We start from the raw sequence: 23,047 nt of genomic DNA on the forward strand, positions 1-23,047 counted from the left end.
TAAATACTCAGTACGCTAAACCAGGTAACATGGAGGGGGTCCTGTCAGAGCTCCATGGAAGCAACACCTTCTTATGGTTTAAAAACCTCTGGAATAGGGACTTGTTCTGGTGATGGTTATTTGTGATGACTGTTCAGTTATTGAGGGGGCTGGCCTTTGAAAGAAGGAGTAAGACACTATCTCTGCTTTTTTGGTGCTTCTGGAGTGGGTATACACATCCTTTTTTCAGCCCTTGAAGGCAAAATTAAGACAAATGGGTGAAATTTCAGGGAAGCATATTTTATTTCAGTATGTAAAGAATGTTTAACAAAGCCGTTCACTCATATGGTAGGATGCCCTAGAATCACTTCCAAATCACTGGAAATTCCTAAGCAGAGGCTAAATGGCCATCTTTCAGGATTGTCAGAAAAGAGCTTTCTGCATTAGCTAGGTTTGAAAGTTCCTTTTCTACCTGAGTGTCCTGTGATCCAGAGCAGCTCTTCCCCCAGTCATGAACTCTTTGCGAGGCCCACCTACCAAATGCTCTCTCTGCGAAGTATTGGCTCCAGTAATACAAATACAAAGAATAAGTATTGTTCTTGTTCTTTGACATCACACAACTTCGTCATACCCACAGAGCCACAGGTGCAGAGTAGTGCTGACTTAGCAAAACCAAACATTCACGAGTAGTCAGTCACTCCTGGATGGTGAGTGCCCTTGAGCATGGCCGGGTGTAATTTCATCAGCTCCTGCAGCCCCTCTGGATTGTAGAAGAACTCTGATTTAATGTAACCACACTTCTTTTTTTCCTTTCCCAAGATGATACATCTGTGAAGTGTTTAGAAATGCAGACATTCCTGGGGCTTCTTCTTGTTCTTCAGAGGCAGCGTGAAGTAGTTGAATGAGCGCTGTGGTTCCTACTTGTATCTTCCTTCACCCAATAAGTCTGTAGACCAAGTCTGTAGTGCCAGGCTCTGTGCTTGGCACTAGAGATCTAGATTAAGTGAGACTTGTTCCTGGCCTCATTAAGCTCACAGAGGTGAGCAAAGGATTGATAGATTCTGATACCTGTTGAAATTGTGCTCATTAACCAATTCAGCTGTTAACGAGTCTTGTGAACCTTCACTTACCTGGGCTTGTTACCCTCACCTGTTAGAGGGTTGGGTTCTGGTATCCTCCAAGACCTGGTCTCGGCCATGGTTCACATTGGAAGTCACAGATGGCAAAGGTAGAGTCTCATAGAGCCAAACAGAAGAGGAATTAATCTGCCAAAAATATTAAGAGCTCTTTTGCTGCTGATCCTGAGGTCAGGGCAGAGGCCAGACAAGCACAGCCTAACAGGGTCCCTCTAAGAGTTGTCCCTGGATTTATCTCATTACAGCAATGTTGTGGAGAAGTGTGTCACTCATGCCTCCCGTACGGAGCGCGCTGTGCTCATCGACGAGGTGTGCACCATGAACGATGGTCCCCACAGTGCCTTATACACCATGATGAAGGACCAGTACGCCAACTATGTGGTCCAGAAGATGATTGATGTGGCAGAGCCAGCCCAGAGGAAGATCGTCATGCATAAGGTAGGCCAGTTTGTGCAGATCTCAACCAGAGAGAAAGTGCAGGGCCCTTGGTTCTTCTCATTTCTGAAATGTAAAGGAGGGTGGGCATCTTGCTTCTTTTTGCAGAGTTTGTCACTGGATTGTGTCTCATGCTATGCTTCTTTTTCCTTTTATCTGGAATGGCCATTATCCCTGTGTTTGCCGGCCCTCTATCAGTAACTCACTGGTGTGAGTGTTAAACTCGGTCTTTGTGAGGGAGTCCCCTCCCCGATCTTAAGCCCATGTTTCTACCCCTTGGCTCCTAGGAGACCAGCTTCTCAGTTCAGCAAATCAACCTGCTTGCCTTATTTCCTTTCCTCCCTCTTCCCTTTCATCATTCATTCCACCACTATTTACTGAATGAGCGCCTGCCCAGGGCAGCGCCTGGCCTGGCGCGTTCACCTGGTGCCCACTGTGTGCCAGACATCAGCACAGAGATGGCCGAGACTGAGCCCTACCCACGGAGCACGCGTGGAGAAGGGTGGCGGGAAGCAGCGGTGAGACGTGAGAGCACGTGCCCGAGGCTTTCAGGGGAGGCTTTGCAGGAGGAGAAGTCTGGGCTGCAGAGGAGTTAGGAAAAAAGGGACAGAAATCTGAACTGTTTGGGTGCTGTGAGTGGGAGCTGGCACAGAAAGCACGTGAAGAGGCCGATGGCCTCAGAGCAGTCATGGAGCAGGTCCAACGGGCCCCACACAGACCACGGGGCCCGGGAAGCCTGACCAGCCCACAGGCAGGCGTGCCGTGCTGTGTCTGCGCTAGGCAGTGCCGTGAGCCTTCAGGTGCTGCTGATCTGAACCCTCAGCCTTTGGGCTCTGAACTCACTCAGCCCTTCTCGATGGAGGGGATGGCCGTGGTCTGGCAATGATGAGCCACTTGCCCTCTCTGAGAACAAAGTTCAGTAATGAGAATCTTTGTTATGGACTCAAGTTCTGAGCCAGACGAGGCACCCACCACTTCCAGTTCAAAACAAAACACAACAGAACGCTGCGCTGGTGTCAGCAATGGCAATTGAAGGCTGGGGAGTCCAAAGTCCTTAAGCCGTGAGACTCAGATGGGCATGTCAGGACGCTGGTGAAGGCAGAGGGAATGTTGGAGACACACGGCAGGTTGGGAGTTCATTCATTCATTCATTCATTCAACAAATAGTTAACAAGCACACATGCTCTACAGCAAGCGCTCCTTTATCAGGGCACTGTGTTGGTAGACACAGCAGTGTCATAGATGGTTACACTGATGCTGGGGAGAGCTGTGGGAGAATATGGAGGGTGCCTCTTCTATTGTGGGGTGCAGAGAAGGCTCCCCAAGAGAGTGACATTGGAATAAAGCCCTGAACCTTTTCCAGGCAGAGGGAACCTAGAGCTTGAAGGTTTGGAAGCAGGAGACAAGACAGTGTATTTGAAGAAGTACAGCAAGTCCAGTGGGACAGGGCTGTGGTGCCAGAATCACATTTACGTTTCAGATAATGGTCCTGGCTGATGAGTAACTTGGAGGAGGGGAGGCAGCGGGAGATGAGGCGGTGAGGACTTGGACGGGGGACTGTTAGAATCGTTCAGCATTTCCTTTAAATCAAGTGAAAAATGGAGTTCAGCAATGTCGTACACGCACATGGGTTGTTAGTTTTTTGACTGGAAGAGGACAGGTGTAAAGGTTAAGTGGTCTTACCAGTGAGCCATTCCTGGGGAGAGACAGGTGAATGAATTGAATTTCACTTAGTTTCTAAAAGAAGAGCTACCAAAAGCAAGGGGGGTTTGGAGCCTCCAGTTCTAGTGACCAAAACATCAGTTGTGTATAGAGTCCAGACTGCAAACCAAATGAAAGTGTGGCATCCTTTCTATAGATGCGTTTAGGAAGGTTAGGCAAATGGTCTGGGTCACACAGCTCAGAATTTGAGCCAAGTTCTGAATAGTTTCCCAGACAGGCTCCTAGGTGAGAATATAATAGCTGATACAGGTCTGTGTCCTGTGTGGGGTGCAGAAATGGTTTCTAGCGCCACTTGATCCTTCTTTGCTTTGAGGGCACAACGAAATAGACAAAATAGTCTGCCTAGAGCGCTCAGGCTTGAGAGCATCCATCTTCCCTGGTACACTGTCCTGTGTTTTGAGTATAAGCGCGAGCTGCGATGGGGAAGCAGGTTAATGTTGTGGGTCTTCACCGTCTGTGTGGACGGTTGGTGGTTATGCAAATGATTGTGAACACAGTGTGCTACGTGCTGTAGCTGAGGTGTGTAGAAGGCTCCATGAACTCACAGAAGAGGAAAGGGGGTTCCAGAGAGGAAGTGCCTCCCGAGTTGTCTGGGATGCACAGGACTTGCGGACGTGGGTCTGCCCAGAGAACAGAAGAGATGCTCGTAGGGCTGATCTGAGCGTGCTTGGAGAGGGTGAAGGGTGAGACTGGAGTAGAGCCATGAGAGACAGTGGGGAGAAGAATAATTTCTGGAGGAAAAAAAAATTTCTGGTGTAGCTAGACAGTGGGGTTCCCATACCTCTGCTGTCCCTTATTAGCCATTTGACTTTAGATGAGTGACTTACCCACTGTGCCTCCATTTTTTTGTCAGTGAAATGGGGATAATCACACCTCTCTTAGGAAGCTTCAAAATGAACTGTGCTTGGCTTATATTAGTCATTTTTATCGTCATCATTAGTAGCTTTTTGTGATTCTCTATGGACTGGAGAGCACAGGATTCATGGTGCCCAGAAAGAAATCCCCGCTGCTCAGGAGAGCTGAGGTGCCTTGTGAGGGACCAGAGGGGCCAAAAGCCTCCTTGAGGGCGATGCAGTGCAGGCGGTGGTGGACAGTGTGATTGTCAGTCTTGGGATGCGCTTTCTCCACACACTGTTCCGGAAGTGGTCTGTGGCCGTCTGACCTCCAGAGCTCTCAGGTCCTGCCTCAGCACTTAGGCTAGGAGCTGCTCCCCTCATCTGTTCGGTCAGTGCAGCCTGAGAATTCAGGGGCTCGGGTTGAGCCAGTGAAAGGTGTTGCTTGTGAGGCGTGCGTGCTGGCAGGCGCCCTGTGGTGCCTGGGAGCAGGTTACCCAGGAGCCCGCCTGAACCTGCCTCAGGCCAGAGTGACACGGACTCTGCTTTCTCCCCAGATCCGGCCTCACATCGCGACTCTTCGCAAGTACACTTACGGCAAGCACATTCTGGCCAAGCTGGAGAAATACTACATGAAGAATGGCGTTGACTTAGGGCCCATCTGTGGCCCCCCTAATGGTATTATCTGAGGCAGTGTCTCCCCCGTCCCCTTGTTCCCACTGACCTCACTGGCCCACTGGTGAATCCAACCAGCAACCAGAAATATTCTAGTGTAGAATCTGAAATGGGTAAATGGTTGCTCCAGGATTACCCTCTCCTCCCAAAAAAGGAATCAAATCCACAAGTGGAAAAGCCTTTGTAAATTTGTTTAATTTTATTATGCATAACATGTACTAATTATTTTTTTTAATTGACTAATTGCCCTGTTGTTTTACTGGTGTATAGGATACTTGTACATAGGTAACCAATGTACATGGGAGGCCACATATTTTGTTCAACGTTGTATCTATATTCCACATGTGGAAACTTTCAGGGTGGTTGGTTTAACAAAAAAGTTTAAAAAAAAAAAAAAAAAGGTTTTTAACTCATTTGCCTCGCTGGCAACTTTTGCAAATAGCTCTTCCCCAACTCCTCATTTTAGTAAAAAAGAAAAACAAACAAAAAAACCTGAGAAGTTTGAATTTTAGTTAAATGACCCCAAACTGGCATTTAACAATGTTTATAAAAAATATATATATATATAAATATATATATATAAAATGAAAATCATTTTCAGAGTTGCTAAAGCTTCAGTTTATGACATTAAGTTTATGAAACTTCTAAAAATTGCCTTTTTTGGAGACTGCTATGCTGAAGAAAACAGTGTAGTCTGTTCTGTGAGGAGGAGATGTGAGCACCCAGAATGTCTTTCAAGGCCAGGCGGGTATACTTGTTTACTGCCTACTGGATTTTTTTCTGTTAACATTGAAAGGCAAAATCTGATTACTTAGCATGAGAAAAAAAAAATCCAACTCTGCTTTTGGTCTTGCTTCTATAAATATATAGTGTATACTTGGTGTAGACTTTGCATATATACAAATTTGTAGTATTTTCTTGTTTTGATGTCTAATCTGTATCTATAATGTACCCTAGTAGTCGAACATACTTTTGATTGTACAATTGTACATTTGTATACCTGTAATGTAAATGTGGAGAAGTTTGAATCAACATAAACACGTTTTTTGGTAAGAAAAGAAAATTAGCCAGCCCTGTGCATTCAGTGTATATTCACACCTTTTATGGTCGTAGCATATAGTGTTGTATATTGTAAATTGTAATTTCAACCAGAAGTAAATTTTTTTTTCTTTTGAAGGAATAAATGTTCTTTATACAGCCTAGTTAACTTTTAAAAAGAAAAAAATAGCTTGGTTTTATTTGTCACCTAGTCAGATAGTAGCAAGATCCTTTCTAAATGTTATTCAAGATGATTCAGTTCATACTAGTGGTTTTGGGTTTTTTTTAATCCTAAAAAAGTAATGTTTTGCTTATTTTGTGACAGTCAAAAGGACGTGCAAAGTTCAGCCCCGCCCTAACTTTCCTTACAATCAGAGCCCCTCTCACCTTGTAAAGTGTGAATTGCCCTTCCTTTTTGTACAGAAGATGAACTGTATTTTGCATTTTGTCTACTTGTAAGTGAATGTAACATACTGTCAATTTTCCTTGTTTGAATATAGAATTGTAACACTACACGGTGTACATTTCCAGAGCCTTGTGTATATTTCCAATGAACTTTTTTGCAAGCACACTTGTAACCATATGTGTATAATTAACAAACCTGTGTATGCTTATGCCTGGGCAACTATTTTTTGTAACTCTTGTGTAGATTGTCTCTAAACAATGTGTGATCTTTATTTTGAAAAATACAGAACTTTGGAATCTGAGTTTGTGCTTTATTATTATTTTTTTCCAATATAGTGCCCCAGGACAGACAGCCCTTTCCTTGTTTGTCCCTTTTTGTTTCTGCTTGTTTTGTTTTGTGTTTTGTTTCAAAATCAAAGACATAGGGCTTCCCTGGTGGCGCAGTGGTTGAGGGTCCGCCTGCCGATGCAGGGGACATGGGTTCGTGCCCTGGTCCGGGAGGATCCCACATGCCGTGGAGCGGCTGGGCCTGCGCGCCATGGCCGCTGGGCCTGCGCGTCTGGAGCCTGTGCTCTGCAATGGGAGAGGCCACGGCAGTGAGAGGCCCGCGTACCGCAAAAAAAAAAAAAAATCAAAGACATAACCACATTAATCAGGATGTCCAACTGCTATTGAAAAATCAGAATATTCGCCTTCCTGGGCCCAGAGTCTGTACACACATCATGGGGCGCATTCTCAAAAAGCTTGAGCCCCACGATCTGCCTGGTTCTCTGCGGTGCTCTTCATTCACTCCCTCTGGCCTCTGCACCATTTGTGGGCCCAGGGTCTAGATTAGAATTCAACAGATTACAAATGTCTCCTGGCCAAGTGTTGGCTCCTAATTTTCTGAGGCAGGGCAGTAGGTAAGGCATCTGTCGAGGCCTCCCTGCCCTGAGGTCCCCTTTCCTCTCCTCTGTCTGGGCTGCTTCTCTCCACACCCTGCCCTTCCGGGCCCACACACCAGGGCCGGCCCAGGCTGGCCCATTATCCTAGGTTGCTCATCTTAGCCTCACACAAGGGACCTCTTCCAGCTTTGAGTTCAGGAGGCTCTAGCTCACTGGGTACCTGTCACCTGTGCCTTAAGATGCCCACCTTCCCTTCTTTACCACCTTTGCTTCAGAAGCAGCTTTGGCAAAAAGGCACCACTGAAACTTAGACCAATGTTGGTGCTGAAAGTGGAGCTTGCAGAAGGGACTTTTGCATGGTCCCCTCCCAAGGGTGAGGGACGGTCACTAGCAGGCCCCGTGGGTCCCGGGAAGAAAGGGACAGAAAGGTAGCTGAGCTAATGGAGGTTTCAAGTCCAGGACCTGATTTTGCCTTAGTGACTGTGATCGGGTCATTCCCCAACCTTCTTCCCAGGCCGTAGCTGGTGGGCCTGCCAGAGACAGCATGCTGGATGGAGGTGGCTCTGGAATCAGACCAGGGTTCACATACGGCTCCCACTACTCATTGTGTGGGCTGGTGTTACTTCACCCAATGTTTAACCGAATCCCTTGCTGGAAATTGATGGAAGGCAATATCGTGTATGTGAAGTGGTTCTCACATCACGTCATGAAAAGTTATAGCCATTAGCTGGTTATGGTTTTACTGGACCCTTGTAGAGGCCATGTACAAATTAGGCAAAGCAGGAGGCTTGGATTTCTTTCCCTTCCATGGGCCTACTGTCTTTGTGTCCTTGAGATGGTAATTTTGCCTGTCTGAGCCTCAGTTTCCTCTTCCATAATATTGGAGTAATACCTCACGGAGCTGAAGTAAGATGGAATTGTTAATAAACGTGTCAAGTGCCTGGCACTTGTGTGAGGCGCTCGTTCAGGTTTGCTTCTTTTCCACTTGGACTATTTATACTTGGACTTTGTAATTTGGGTGTTTTTTCTCTCCCTTTAGCATTTAGTGTAATGTTTTGTGTTTTTAGTGGTAACAAAGCAAGGTGCTAGTTTAGATATGTGATACCTCCTGCGCCTTCCATCCTGTGTCTTTGAGGCCTGGGGAGGCTTTGCAGTCAGACAAATACAGGGTTTAATCCCAATTGCCTTTTATTACCTGGGTCATCTCTCTGAGGCCCAGTTTTCTTCTCTGTGAAATGTGGGAAAAATAGTACTTTATGTCCAAGGTTGGTTGTGAGGATGAAATAACAAGGCTTAGCAGAATGCCTGGCACATTGGCATAATAAATGAATGGTATTTATTGTTTTTTTACCTTTAAAATCACTCATTCAGGGCTCCCCTGGTGGCGCAGTGGTTGAGAGTCCGCCTGCCGATGCAGGGGACGCGGGTTCGTGTCCCGGTCCGGGAAGATCCCACATGCCGCGGAGCGGCTGGGCCCGTGAGCCGTGGCTGCTGAGCCTGCGCGTCCGGAGCCTGTGCTCCGCAACGGGAGAGGCCACAACAGTGAGAGGCCCTCGTACTGCAAAAAAAAAAAAAAAAATCATCCAATGGCTGTGCACAGGTTTTGGGGAACAAAACAATGCTTGTCCATTATGTACAGAAGTTTACGTAAAGTCGTTTGTCACGAACCATCTCTGTGCCAGGCACCCAAGAGATGGTTTTTACACGTTCTCTAATTCCTCACAACAGTCCTGCAGGAAGTGTGGTGGTCCTGATCGTGTAGATACGGAGAAGGGTTCTGGGTTCTGATGCAAGTCTTTGGGTCAGGCCAATGCTCGGCCTGAGGCTTTTTCCCTTGGTGCCTCATGGGAGGGATTGGGGCTGGGGTGGACCCCTCCCTCTGTGGGATTGGGTTTCAGGGAGCAGGCTGAACCTCCTCATTTTACCAACTGCTAACGAGTCTGCCCAAGGATGTGAGGTCCTGGGCTGCCGCCGCGTAGATACCCGCATTCTAGATCTCTTCCAGAGACCCTCCAACATGGATTCCTCAAACTCTGTATAATAATCCTTTGCGTAGTCACTGGACTTTACAGTTTACAGAGCACATTCATATTTGTGATGACTTTGATCCTCTTGAAAGCCTTAGGGAGTAAGGTAAGGTAGATGTTATCAGCCCATTATTCAGATGAGGTGTTTGGGACCCAAGACACACAATGAGTTAATAACCAAGTAAGGATTTTATCTGAAGTTTCCTGACTCCAAGTTCAGTGCTCTATCCATGCCGTCTTGCTCTTGCCACCTTCCATCAGCTCCAGAGATAGCTGGTCTCCTCTCTCTAGTTGGGTTTCCGGAGAAGTGTGATGCACTGGATAGATAGGCATTTTGTGGGGAGGAGAACTGTGACTTCATGTAGTTGCCAGCTGTAGCCACACGAGGGTGCTGCTGCCTAAGGAAAGCATTATAGAGGCGTAAGGGCTCAAGGCTCCAAGGTCAGGGCTTGGGATGTTTTTCCCCTGGCTTGAGGGGCTCCGGAGTGAAGATCCCATCTCATCCAGAGACCTCAGGTCTGGCATCTGCTCTAAGACTAAGCTTCCCCACTTCCTTCCCTCCCTCTGGCTTGGGATGGCGGGGTATGGTCACGGATCTGGCTCACAGACCCTAGCTTTGCCTTTGCCTCACTGTGTAACCCCCGGCAAATCAGTTTCCCCAACTGTCACCTGGCATGGTAGCCCAGCCCTGCCACCCTCACAGGGATGGTATGAGGTCAGATTGTTGGGGCTGAGGAGGGTGGCCCCATGCCTCTGTTAACGTGATCCGAGGCCCTCGTGTCTCTTTGGGGGCTACATCTCTGGCTTATGCGTCAAGCTTTCAAACAATGAAAATGTCCAAGTCTTTTCATGACCCAGAGCTGCCTAGCTTCAAATCCCAGCTTTACCAGCCCTCTGTGACCTTTGTGAGTCATTTAACCTCTTATTGTGGGATAATAATAGTCCTACTTCATAGGGCACACTGGAAGCATTTGGCACAGAGCAGGGCACATAGCAAGTCATGCATAAAAGCTGTTACTATTATGATTATTATTGCCTCCAATTTTTCCCTGCTATGTTTGGGGCCCTTGGAATTTTCACTAAGGGTGACTATTTATTTATCCTCCAAACTCGGACAATTTTAAGCATGAAAGTCATTGCACTGAATTATTACCTCATGTGGAGACAGCCTCCCAGGTGGCCCGGCTTCCTGATGTTCTTACCCTTGTGTATTCTGCATGGAATAGGGCTGCCTGGAAGCAACAAGACATTATGAAAAGGGTGGGGTATGACTTCTGAGGCTGGGCCACACAGGACACTGTAGCTCCAGCTTGCTCCTCTGGGACACTTTGTAGGACACTCTGTGGCAAGGCCCGTGATGAGGACTTGAGGGCCCCTGCTGTTGACTGGGATTAACTCACCAGTCACACTTGCCATCTTGCAAGCAGAGCCTGGAGCCCCCTTCAGGCCTTCGATGACTGTAAGCCTGGCTGACATCCTGACTGCAGGCTCATAAGAGACCCCAAACCAGAACCACCCCTCTCAGCTGCCCCTGAACTCCTGACCCACAGAAACCGGGTGAGATAGTCAATGTTTATTGCTGTTTTAAGCTGCTGGGTTGGGGGGTCATTTGTTACACAGCAATAGATAACTAATACACAGCACAAGAACTGGTGTAGCCCAGGAAGGCTCATTTCTCATTTCTCCAGTGAGGCACATGCTGCCCTGCTCTGTCCTGGCCTTGGAGAGCCTGTTTCTGCCCCTGGCTACCCCACCCCCACCAGCTGCCCCTCACCAGGATTCCGGGAAACTTCCTGGTGCTCCTCAGAGCCCAGGGTAGAGACATGTCTTTGGGTGGGGCTGCACCAGGGACTCCCAGGAAGCCACAGCTGTCCTGTGCCAGAGCTGCCTCAGCCTCTGTCTCTCAGACCCAGTGGAGAGTTCCCCGGCCCATACTCCTTAGGCCAGGAGTGGACCGAGCTGAGAATGACTGAAAAATAGTGGATAATTGAGTTGTGACTATGGGTCTTGCCCTGAGCTGGGTGCTGCCCTGTGTTACGTCGTTCACCTGCCTCAAACTCTGGGAGAGGGGAGCAGTTGCTTTAACCTCTATGGGAAGAAAAGTGGCCCCAGGTCACTGGCCAGGAAGTGGCAGAGCCAGAATTTGACCCCAGAATCCCCCAGGCCTCTCCTCAGAGCCCAGGGGCCAGAGTCCCCCCACTCTTGCCCTCTGCCATGCCCCTTCCCAGGGCCCCTTGCAGGAAGCTGGGAATTAAGTTTGGTGTCCCCAGATCTGATCCATTTGCAGATGAGAAGACTGAGGCCCAGAGCAAGGGGAGTGACCTGCTCAGGGCCACACAGAGGGTGAGGGACGAAGCAGGGACCTGTTTGTGCCACGTGAATGCAGTTACAGTCGCCCCCTCAGTATCCATGGGAGATGGGTTCCAGGACCCCTGTGGATACCAAAATCCACCGATGCTCAAGTCCCTCGTATAAAATGACATAACATCTGCATATAACCTACACGCATCCTCCCGTATACTTTAAATCATCTCTAAATTCCTTACAATACCTAACACGATGTAAACACCATGTAAATAGTTGCTGGCGTGTGGCAAATTCATGTTTTGCTTTCTGGAACTTTTTGGAGTTTTTTTCCAAGTATTTTCCATCCAAGGTTGGTTGAATCCATGGATGTAGAACCCGAGGATGCGGAGGGCCAACTGTCCTTGCTCCTTGCCCACCCCCTGCCCTGGGATGGCAACTCCCTTAGCACCTGGATCTGTGACTGGCCCACAGCAGGGGCTCAGGAACATGAGGGTGAGCTTTGCTAGCCTCTGCGAGTCTCAAAGATAAAAGCCCCACAAGACACATGAAATATCTCGGTGACAGTCGTACTCACTCAGATTCCATGGTGTTGGGGCAGGAGGGTCTCCCCACCCCCAAATCCTTCTCACTCTCCCCTCGCCCCACCTTCCCCAATTCCAGGTCACTCTCCTCCACTGGCTTTTTTGGTTGTCACCCAGCTGGGCTGCTCTAGCCCCAGGATGAGGTGAGAAAGAAAATATATTTTTAGAGAGGCTTTTTTTTTCTTCCAGGGAAATGACTTCAAATGTGCAATTTATTCCCAGGAACGGGGGTGTGTGAGTGAAATGGCTTCTGGAATGGCAGTGCCCTCATCACCTCTTGCTGTCTCCTCTTCCTCAGCATCTTTGCTGACCCTTCCCCTCTCTCCTTCCTCTCCCCCATCCAAGGGAAGAGGGCAGGTGTGTGAACACAGCTCCTGGGCCTGGGCTCTCCCCCCCTTCTCCAACCCGACAGTCACTTCTGAGCCCTGTGACCTTACACTGGCTAAAGGGGGCCACAAGGAGTCAGGGTCTTGGATTTGAATGAGGTCTTGGTTGTGGGATGGGTCCTACCTCAAGAGTCTTTGCAAACAACAGGGCAATCAGTCAAGGAGAAGGGGGTGGGTAGAGCAAACCCCAGGACAGGTAGCAAAGCAGCCTAGGTTCTGCCACAGACTGACTGCGTGACCTGGGGTCAGTCACTTCTACTTTTCAGGCCTCAGTTTTCTTACCTGTGAGATGGGCAGATGAAGGGGTGGAGTGAGGAGAGCAGCTCAAGGCCCTACATACTGTCATTCTAGGTTACAGTGAGCAAACCTGCAGAATCTTCTCAGCCTCATCCACACACAGGACCTCCGAAGCCTCCAGCTCGAGCTCAAGACTTCAGAAGCTCTCCTCCCTCCCGGGTGGGTGCAGCCTCAGTGTGACCACTTCAGAGCACCCACTCTCCAAGGCTGGCCCGCCGTGGCTCAGTGGAGGCGTCACCACCACCATGAAGCCTTCCTATATTCCCTCCACGACACCCAAAACCTCAGAGTGAGGTTAACCCCTCCCTGCCCAGTCTCCCTGCTGGCTCTGCTAGACTGTGGATGGCATCTGGCGGGGCCGTGGGCTTCTGTTCACAATTAATGTAAAATTAATGAAGCTTAAGCTTCAGGGCCCCTCACTGGCACAACCCCCTTCCAAAGCCTTGTTCCTAATTTTGTATTCGTGACCCCCTCAAATTGTATAAGCTTCAGGCCCCACAGAGTCGGACCTACACCTGTTTTCATCCCTGCCCAGCCTGAGGGCAGAGCCCACCTCTCTCTTGGAACAGTTGCTGTTTCGGCAATTCCTCCTCCACGTGCCGCTACCACCCTGCCCTGGCTGGCCTGGCACCTGGGCCAGGCTGACCTGGAGACAGGGTTTCTGCATCCACCTGCCCCTCCTGCGTGGCCAGCCCTGCTGTGTGGCCCCCGGCGCACTCATCTCAAACAAAATCAGACTTCCTCCCCCATCCCCACACCTGCCTCAAGGGGCCTCCCGGGAACACTTTGGGTCCTTAGTTTGCAAACCCCCAGCTCACAGACCTAGCAGAGGCCTGGGTTCAAATCCTGGCCCCATGCCTGGCAGCTGTGTGCCAGGGGGGCATCACCCACCCTTCATCTTGAAGGGACTTGCCCAGAACACGGGGTGAGGGTGCTCAGGAAAGGCTCGAGGCATGGCCCTTTGAGACCCTCACACAGGCAGGTTCCTTGGCAGGTAGGGGGCCCCCCCACAGATGGAGGCCAAGCCTTCCCACTCTTGCCCGGGCCCTGTGGACTCCCTCTGCAGCCGCTCAGCTTATCCCGTGATACTTGCTGGGGCAGCAGACAGACAGCCAGAGTCTCCCCAAGTGCCCTCTGTGGGCCCTAGATCAGAGCCTTCTTGCCAGAATCCTGCTTTGGTTCCTGATTTCGGGGTCAATAACGTCAGGACTGATTTCATTCAGGCTTTTCTCAGAAGCAAACCCGGGTTCTGGCCTCCATCTTGAGTCCTGGGCAAGGCTGGAAGTTACGATAGGAGAAGGAGGGTGCAGAGGGGGCAGGGGGGAGGTAGGGGCAGCCCAGGAGAGGCAAAGACTGGTTTTCCCAGGCTTGTGATTGCCTTGAGCTGGAGGGTCAGTTAGGATCGCAAAGTCCCCTGTGGCCACAGGGGAGGGCACAGCAGTGGTCTGTCAGCACTCTCACTTCCTGGCTGTGTAACCCGGGGCCAGTCACCCAGCCCCTCAGGGCCCCAGTTTCCCCAACTGTAAAATGGGGAACCAGTAAGGAGCGAACGCATGCATCGTGCTCCCTGTGTGCCTGGCTCCGCTGGAAGGGCTCCTCTCGGCTACAAAGCTGGGAGGCAAGTGTGTTTGTTGTACACAGATCACACGGCTGTGGGGAGGAGTGAGGGACAGCGCTCCTGGCAGGTGCCCTGAACAGTGCCTGGCGAAGAGCAAGCCCTCAGGAGGTCCTGGCTCTCATTATTACATGGCAGTGTGAGTTCCAAAGAGCCAGTCTGTTTAGCCAAACCTCCGGGGGCAGGTGGCGTCAGGCAACCACTACTGAACACCTACTGTGTGCCAGGCCCAGAAATGCAACTCCAAATAAGGCAGCTCGGGCCTGGAGCTCAGAGATGCCGGCTGAGGCCTCCACTTCCCTTTTGCTGCCTTGTTGGAGCCAGGAGTCCTGGCCAAGGGCAGAGAAAGGACTCATTGGGAAGGGTGGTGAGGCCTGGCTGTCAGGCATGCCTGTGGGGGGTTATCTGGTTTCCAGGCTCATCTGAGTGCGCCCACCAATTGGTTGTGTCCATGTGGCAGTGTGAATCCCCTCACTGACTCTTTCACTCAGTCATCAAATACTCCCCAACAGACCTCTGCCCCTGGCATTACAGTGTGGCCATTAAGACCCTGGGTCAAGAGCTTAGCTTCACTCGCCAGCTGTGTGACCTTGGACACATCTCCTAACTTCTCTGTGTCTCGACTCATCATCTAAAGTGGGGATACTGGCAGTGTGCACTTTGTAAAGCCACGCCTGGCATATAGTCAGCTCTGTTTGTGTTCCGCGATTATTGTCTGTTGGGGATACTGAGGTGCTCCCACTTCAGTGGGGGGTGGTGACAGACGGTAGAGACTGAAAGGGGGGGAGGGCAAGGATGGACACTGGCCAGGGCAGGACCAGCCCTGCCCAAGGAAGTCAGGCAGGCTCTCCCGAGGGGCCAAGTGGGCCGTGGGAGTTGAGCTGGGAGGGGGGCAGCAGCAGGTGCCTGTGTGGATGGGGAGGGCAGGTGAGGGAGACCCTGAGATGCGGGGACTTGGCTCCAATACACAGGTAGGCGTGGGGGAGGGGAACTACACGGAGCATCGGGTGCTGGAATGCGGTGAATGTGTGCAGCTGTGAACCCCAGAAGAACAGAGCGGGGGTTGCGGGGGATGGAGGGGTGGGGGGTGGGGTTGGTGAGGAGTAGCATGAGAGCGGCGGGGCCCAGGCCTGGCTCAGTTCGGGCTGTGACCGGTATCTCTGAGGAGCAGCAGATGGCGTTCCTGGCCTGCCCAGCCCAAAGATCTTCCCCCTCCCCCTCCTCAGGACGTCAGGGAAGAGGGCTGCTGCTGCCAGAAGTCTTTTTTTTTTAAAATAAATTTATTTTATTTATTTATTTTTGGCTGCATCGGGTCATCGTTGCTGCACGCGGGCTTTCTCTAGTTGCAGTGAACGGGGACTACTCTTCGTTGCGGTGCGTGGGCTTCTCATTGCGGTGGCTTCTCTTGTTGTAGAGCACGGTGTCTAGGCGCACGGGCTTCAGTAGTTGTGGCTCGCGGGATCAGCAGTTGTGGCACGCGGTCTCTAGAGTGCAGGCTCAGTAATTGTGGCGCTCGGGCTTGATTGCTCTGCAGCATATGGGACCCTCCTGGACTAGGGCTCAAACCCGTGTCCCCTGCATTGGCAGGCAGATTCTTAACCACTGTGCCACCAGGAAAGTCCCCAGAAGTCTTAGAACTGGCAGGAACTTCTGAAGGTGGGCCATGCTCACGGCCCATCCTGTGCATGGAGACTGTTCTAATGACCTTCCTGATCGCTAGTTTTTGGAGCCTTGTATACCTGCCAAGACAGAGTACTCACTACCTCTCAGAGTAGCCACTGCCATCTGCGGCCAGTTCCAACTGTTCCAAAGTCCTTCCTTGCACAGAGCTGACAACTGGCGTCTCATACCCCCTACCCTCACCCTGCTGGCCCCAACTCTACCCTTTGGGGGCTCCTCAGAAACAGCCTGTTCCCTGGGCCTGTAGCAGCCCCTCTGGGAGGTGACTGTCCCTACATCTGGTCCCTTACTTTATAAACATCATCCCAGCCACCTTTATTGAACGAACCCCCAGTACAAAGTCAGGAAGAGCTCATTTAATCTTCACAACCTGGCACCTGGCCCTGGGCCAGTGTTGTGTGTGGCACACACAGGCACTCACTTTACCCTTGGATGATAAATGAATGAACGAATGAATGAACCCCATGTGGTCACTATTCCCATATTACAGTTGGGAAACTGAGGCTCAGAGAGGTAAACTCACTCATCTAGAGTCACCCAGCTCACAACTGGCAGAATTGAGATCTGAACCCAGGTATCTGCCCAACCCAGAGCCAGAAGAACTCTTCAACTCCAAGCTGTGCTGCCTCAACTGGAACCAGCTCCCCACCTACTGGGTCCCATCAGCCCCTCTCCATCCATCTTCCCAAGGTGCCCAAGGGTCAGAATTCCTCAAGGTTTGGCACTGGGATTCCCAGAGGCTGGGACCTCAGAATTCCTAGGAATTTTTGAATCTCAGAGAGTTGGAAAGTTTCCCTCCCTCTCCAAATCTCTGCCAAAGGGCAGCTGGCCTGGCCTTACATACCCTTTAGGGACGGGGCTCTCACTCCCTTTCAGGGAACACCTAATGCAGCTCTGCCTAATGAGCTGAACTTTGACCTCTGGACCTCCTCTCAAGGCCCCTGAAGGACCAGTCCAGGTTCCTCCGACATCCCCAAATCATGGCTGGTGCCCGAGTCTGTTCCACCGGCCCACCCGGCACTCACCCCTACTGGCTCCATGAGTCCTGGTTTCAGTTCCCTTTTCCTTGGGGGAATTGTTCCAGTTTCAGCTCAATGATTTCCCATCTCCTGAGGGCAGGCCCTGCACTGGGTGTGGGGACATGGGGGCTGAGGGCAAAGACTTTCCGCCTGCCAGTGCTAGCAAATAACCTCCCCTCTCTGGGCCTCGGTTTCCCAACTAGGAAGTGGAACTATTGACAGCACCTACTTCATGGGGTCACTGAGAGGATGAGATGAGATAACCCCTGTAAAGCACTTGGCATGGGTAAGGGCTAAATAAATATTTACCCCCTTCTTCTCCCAAAACAGGTGGGTGGGGGTGACTGGGAGGTGAGTGGGAAACACATTCATTGATTCAACAAATTTGTATTGAGCCACTGCTACGCACCAGGCCCTGGGCTAGTGCTGGGGACACAGCAGTGAACAAGACGACACAAACCGTTGCCCTCCTGGGGCTCATGTGCTAGTGGTGGGAGACCCCAGCTGGGTAAGTGAAATGCATCGTATGTCAGGTGGGGATAAAGGCACCAGAGAAACGCACAATGACCACCTTTGGGAAAAGGAATGTGGGGCAGGGGTAGGGGGGTCTGCATCCTACAGTGAGGAAGAGTCTCAGAGAGCTGGGGACACCTGCCTGAGGTCACACAGCTGGTGGGGAAGCAGCACTAGGCCAGGTCTGCCCACCCCAGTGACAGGGCCCAAAGGGGGCCACGCCTGATCTGAGTTCCCGTTGCCCACCCGTGGAGACATCAAAGCCCAGTGGACTCGGATGACCTCTGTCCCCCTCTGTGGACCGGCTTGAGGGCGGGGGTGATGGGTCCTGGGAGAGCCAGTGAACCGAGTCGTTAGCGGGGAGGGTATTAATGGTCACGCAGATGCGACCCATCTACCCAGACCCTCCGACAAGCCGGGTCGTACCCCGCATCCCCACGCGGGGTCCTTCCCCTCCAAGCCCTGCGACGGCCCCGTCCCCAGAGCAAGCCTCCGCGAGGCCGGCCACCCGTCTCGGGTCGCACGTACCCCCCCCCCCGCCCCCCGCCTCACCCCGCGGCGGGCGGGCGGGCGCGTGTGGGGTGCGGGGGCACCCGGGCGGCCCGGGCTGCGGGGGGAGCTCAGCGTCCAGCCCCGCCCCTCCCCGCCCCGCCTCCCGCGCTGGGGGCGGCCTGGCGGCGGCGCACGCTTCCTGCAGGCGCGGCGGCCGTGGGCGCGGAGCTGCCGGGCGGAGCCGGGCCGCCGAGCCGGAGCCCCGACCGAGAGCGCGCCGGGCCAGCCGCCGGGCCGCGCCGCCGTCGCCGCCGCCTCGGGAACAAAGGCGCCCGCCCGCCGCCGCCGCCGCCATGAAGCCCGGTCCGCCGCACCGCGCCGGGGCCGCCCACGGGGCTGGCGCTGGGGCCGGGGCCGCGGCCGGGCCAGGGGCCCGCGGGCTGCTCCTGCCGCCCCTGCTGCTGCTGCTGCTGGCGGGGCGCGCCGCGGGGGTGAGTGCTTCCCGCTCCCGCGCCCCGGCTTGCGCGCCGCGCCGGCCCTGGGGGGGGCGGGGGTTCAGTGCCTGGCCGCCCGCGCCTCCCGGGGGCTCGTTTCCCCGGGGGCTCGTTTCCCCGGGGGCGGGACCCTTCCCCGTGGGCGGCCTGGGGTCCGGGCTGGGGTCCGGGCGCGGGGCCGCGCTGGGCGTGTCTCGGGTCTGAGCAGACGTGGCTTTGCTTCGTGGGTGTGCCCGGACCGCGGCCACTTTTAGGGAATCGGGTCGCCTCCCCCTGCTGGGGGAGGGTGTGCGTTAGGTTCCTCCCTCCGAGGGTCGCGGGCGGGAGGGCAGGGGGGCCCGGGGAGGGGGAGGGGTGAAGGGGACCTGTGTGAAGGTGACCTGAGGGGGTGGGTGAGTGTGACCGCGTGTGTGTCCACCTCCGTGGAGGGTGCTGGGACCTGTGGGGTGTGCACGGGTGAAGGATGAGGCGTGAGGACCAGTCCGTCCCCATGGATGGGGGCCATCGTGCCCTACCTGCGTGTGGTCGTGTCAGGGTGACCCATTGTGCACGGTGTGTGCCGGAGACGGGCTGGGGACTGTTGGCCATGCTGTGTGTGCCTACAAGGGGTGAGTGTGTTGAGGGGGAGACCTCTGTGGTGGGTGTGTGCTCCAACCCATGGGAGTGTGTGTGCGTGTGTGTGCAGGCGTGTGTTGGCAGGTGCATGGGTTACCCCGTGCGTGGAGCATGCACCCCTGAGTGGGGCCGAGTGTGCAGGTAGCGGTGAGTACGTATGTATGTATGAGGTGACCCCTGGGTGTTCCTTTGAGTGACCGCAGCAGCCGTGGGGTTGAGCTCAGTCCCAGCTCCATCAGAGGGAGCAGGAGGAAAGGCCACCTCCTCCCCTTTGAGGGACCCAGGTCCCAAGTGAGTTCCCTATGGGCACGTGTCTGGAGCCTGGCCTGGGCATGAACTGGGGGGTTTCTAGGCCTGATCCCCTTGGTTGGTTCTAGGAGCTATGCCTGTCCCCCGTTCCCCAGGCTGAGAGGGACCCAGGCCTCTCAGGCAACCCCCCCCCCCCCGGGTGCCTACTCCTCCACTGCAAGTCTCTTTGGGCCTCAGTTGGCCAGTCTGTGAAATGGGAGGAGGTCAGGCAGGGGCTCAGAGGTTGCATCTTGGACAGGCAGGCTACTCCTCAGCCTTTCCCATCTGGGGACTATGAGCTGGGGTGGGGGGGAGTGTTGAATGCCAGGCTGAGTATGGGGCCCGGTGGGCTGGGTGCCTCATCCCCAGTTATTCCCCAGGTGGGGTGAGGAAAAGAGGTCCCTGGGAGGGACAGGGACCCAGCCCATCCTAGCAACTGGGTTACTTTCTCAGCTACACTTCTGGAAGACCATCTTTGAAATCAAAGATGTGGAAATCACACAGCCTTGGGTTCAAATCCTGATCCCTCCCCTGATTCGTGGTGTGACCTTGGACAAGTTATCTCACCTCTCTGAGCCTCCATTTCCCCCTCTGTGGAACGGGGCTAATAACACCCTCCTGAGAGATTAAATGAGAGGATGTGTGTGCTCACCCACAGGAAGAGCTCAGTCAATGTTTGGTGTGTGATGAATGAAAGGGACACCGGACAGCATGCTTTAGACATGGCAGCCCAGCAGGATCCTGAGCTGGGTGACCCCTGGGCAAGTCACGTCCCTTGCCGAACAACTTTTCCTCATCCATAGAACAAGGCTCGTAATCCGTGCCCCATGAGGTGGTGGAAAGAATTAAATGAGCGCACGGAGGTGAAAGGCCCCGATAAGGCAGGGTGCCCCTGGATCTGAGGCTGAGGTAGAGTGGGTGTGGCTCAGACCCAGTGCTGGGTGGCAGATAAATCACACCCCCGGGGTCTGGGCCTGGAGGCTCAGATGGTGGGCTTGACTTGGAGGAGAGGAGGGGTGGGGCTCCGGATGAGGTAGGGGGGCATCCCTCTCCAGGCTTAACACCTTTCCAGGGGCCCGGCTGCGGAGCAGGGACATCACCTCATCTGGCCTGGGAGGCAAAGGGTTAATGGGTGGTGACCAGTGGCCAGGGTGGCACACCAGAGGAAGAGGGTGATGCCTGCAGCAGGAGGGACTGAGATTAGACCAGAAGAGCCCCAACCAGGGTGGCTCCAGGAGTGGCCTCCGTGGCGGGGGCCTCCCAGGACATCACTGGGATGGGCAGTGGCTGGCTCAGGGTAGGGGAAGGGCAGGATGACACCTAGGTGCCCACCAGCTTGAAAAGGAGTGTGTGTGTGTGTGTGTGTGTGTGTGTGTGTGTGTGTGTGTGGAGCAGCTTCCAGGATGGCCTCAGGAGGAGTAGTGGGGCTCATTCGCGCTGTAGATGGTGAGTTGGGGTGTGTGCATGTGTGTCCTGGCATCTGCTCTGGGAGTCCTCTCCTGAGATACCAGCTAGTTATGACTCTGAGAGACATCTGCCTTCAGGGCCGCTTCAGTTGCTGTACTTAAGTCACTACCCAGAAAGACCCAGAGTGTGGGGATCCTGGAAATTTCAGCTTGAAAAGTGTTCTTTAGATACTCAGGGCTGAAAGGGATTTAGGTGTCACTTAGCCTTGTTTGAATTCCCAGTGTTGGGAGTTCACTGTTTTGTGGCTGTGTGACCTTGAGAAAGTTACTTAACCTCTCTGTGCTTTCATTTCCACCTCTGTAAAATGGGGAGAATAGGAGAATGAGCGGGGTTAACATATAAAGCTCTTAGCACAGTGCCTGGCGCATAGTTAACACTCAGCAAATGTTCACTTGTTCTTTTACAAGGTTGCCATTCTGTGTTTGGGAATGTGGTAGGGATGGGGGGTGGTAGGGTGAGGGACCATGGGAAGGGGAAATCAATCAGGGAATTCTTTTGAATCCCCAGCCCCATGCCTGGTAGTTCCTGCTCCCTCCCCACCCCCACGATTTCAGGTATCCAGGAGCTCCCTACTCCTCTTCCCTCCAGCTCCTCTGGTTGACTGTGAACATTGGGTTGCCAGGGCAAGATTGTTCTCACTTTAAAAATTAAACGTTGGGGACCCCTAGACTGTTCCAGGCCAGGCCCTGACACAGGGATACCATAGGGATCTGTTGCTGTTAGCACCCAAGGTGGCAGGGGCTCCAGGGACAGAAACTTTGGGTAAGGGATTTCTGTTTCAACGTCCTCATTGTAAAATGGGGACAATAACAGTGCCAGCCTCACAGGGGTGTTGTGATGAGAAAATAATCTCCTTGGGGAGACTGAGCACAGCTTGCCAGTGAGCTCTCAGGAGATGGGGCCTTTCCAGGAGGGAGCCCGGAGGGCAAGGGAGGGCTTCCTGGAGGAGGAGGTTTTTAAGCTAAGCTATAAAAATGGTTGCCATGTGACACTGAGCAAGCTGTAGCCTGCCCTGACCCTCAGCTTTCTTACCTGTCAACTGGGGACAAATACTTGATGTATACAATTATTATTAGGGGTGTTATTGGTCGGGGGGGGGTGTCACACCATTCTCATGTCCGAGTTGGAATTGGAACCTGGTGCTTTCTGCTCCCTGGGGAGCAGCACAGTGCCCCCAGCTACAAATTCAGTGTGTTTCTTATTCCCTCATATTGGGGATTGGTGTGGGGTTGACCTCTGCTGGAGAAAATGCAGTGTGGCCTTTTGAAACCAAATGGCTGCTCCTACCCCATGGATTGGGGCATGGGGTCCTGGGAGGCCCCAGGGCAGCGCTGGGGCAGGGACAGCTTTGGGCTTGACATCTGGAAAATGCTGGGGCAGAAGTGGGGTGGATGGGAGGGGCATCGTGGAGAGGAGAGAGTCAAGACAGAGCTTCCCCTAGAAGCCAGGTCTTGCTGCAGGCCTCCCTCCTGCCCCTCCCATTGGAGCTGGGACCATGCCCCAGAGCTGCTTGCGGGGAGAGGGATGGGTTGTTCTAGAAGGGGCTGTAATAGGATTCCTGAAGGCTGGAGCAAACTGAGACAGCTGGGGATGGGAGGTGGTGAGCGTGGCAGTGGCTGAGGCCATGATTTGGGAGGCAGCTTCCGCACCTCTGAGGGCTTAATAATACAAAGAGCAGCTAATGCATACTGAGAGCCCTGCCCACTGAGCACTTTATATGCATTGGCTCATTTAATCCTCATGATAATCTTTGGAGGTAGGAATTGTTAGAACTCCCATTTTACAGATGAAGAAAACTGAGGCACAGAGAGGTTAAGTGATTTGCTCAACGTCACACAGTTGGCAAGTGGCAGAGCTGGATTGAGCCAGGGCCTGGCAGGCTAATAGAACTGGGCCGCAGTCCTAATTTTACCCTCTCTTGCTGTGTGATCTTGGGCAAGGTACTTACCTCTCTGGGCCCTCCTTACCCGCAAATTATGCCCACATTACCTGTATCATGAATGCCTGCTCATTGCCAGGCTCTGGGCCGGGCATGTCTCCTATCTTTTTTCATTTAATTCTCACTGTAGCCTTGGAGGCATGTTGCATGGGGCGGGGGACGGGTCTGGCCCTGGAGCCCTTGCTCCTCCACTGCCTCACAAGGCTCTGTGATCTGTAAA

General features: G+C 52.9%; 2 protein-coding genes and 1 non-coding gene across 26 annotated transcripts in view; all 3 read left to right on the top strand.

Moving 5' to 3' along the window:
* PUM1 (pumilio RNA binding family member 1) overlaps positions 1 to 6,525 on the top strand; it is a 129,690-nt gene extending 123,165 nt beyond the window's left edge. For all 24 annotated transcript variants that reach the window (XM_089897344.1, XM_089897349.1, XM_089897355.1 and 21 more), the window contains 2 exons: positions 1,361 to 1,553; positions 4,663 to 6,525. In XM_089897344.1, coding sequence (XP_089753470.1) covers positions 1,361 to 1,553; positions 4,663 to 4,794 — 325 coding nt within the window. In that variant the 3' untranslated portion in view covers positions 4,795 to 6,525. The remainder of the gene's footprint in view (positions 1 to 1,360; positions 1,554 to 4,662) is intronic.
* On the top strand, positions 2,426 to 2,510 carry LOC115801847 (small nucleolar RNA SNORD103/SNORD85). Its single transcript, XR_004022210.1, has one exon. It is a non-coding gene; the product is annotated as a small nucleolar RNA SNORD103/SNORD85 (small nucleolar RNA).
* An 11,057-nt stretch (positions 6,526 to 17,582) lies between the features above and the next one.
* Positions 17,583 to 23,047, top strand: part of SDC3 (syndecan 3) — a 38,988-nt gene continuing 33,523 nt past the window's right edge. The window contains exons 1-2 of the mRNA XM_022575022.2: positions 17,583 to 17,617; positions 18,230 to 18,515. Coding sequence (XP_022430730.2) covers positions 17,583 to 17,617; positions 18,230 to 18,515 — 321 coding nt within the window. The remainder of the gene's footprint in view (positions 17,618 to 18,229; positions 18,516 to 23,047) is intronic.

This window comes from Delphinapterus leucas, chromosome 1 (genome assembly GCF_059928025.1).
Source record: "Delphinapterus leucas isolate spDelLeu-1000000601 "Yukka" chromosome 1, BTC_Dleu_Yukka2, whole genome shotgun sequence".
NCBI classification, from domain to species: domain Eukaryota; kingdom Metazoa; phylum Chordata; class Mammalia; order Artiodactyla; family Monodontidae; genus Delphinapterus; species Delphinapterus leucas.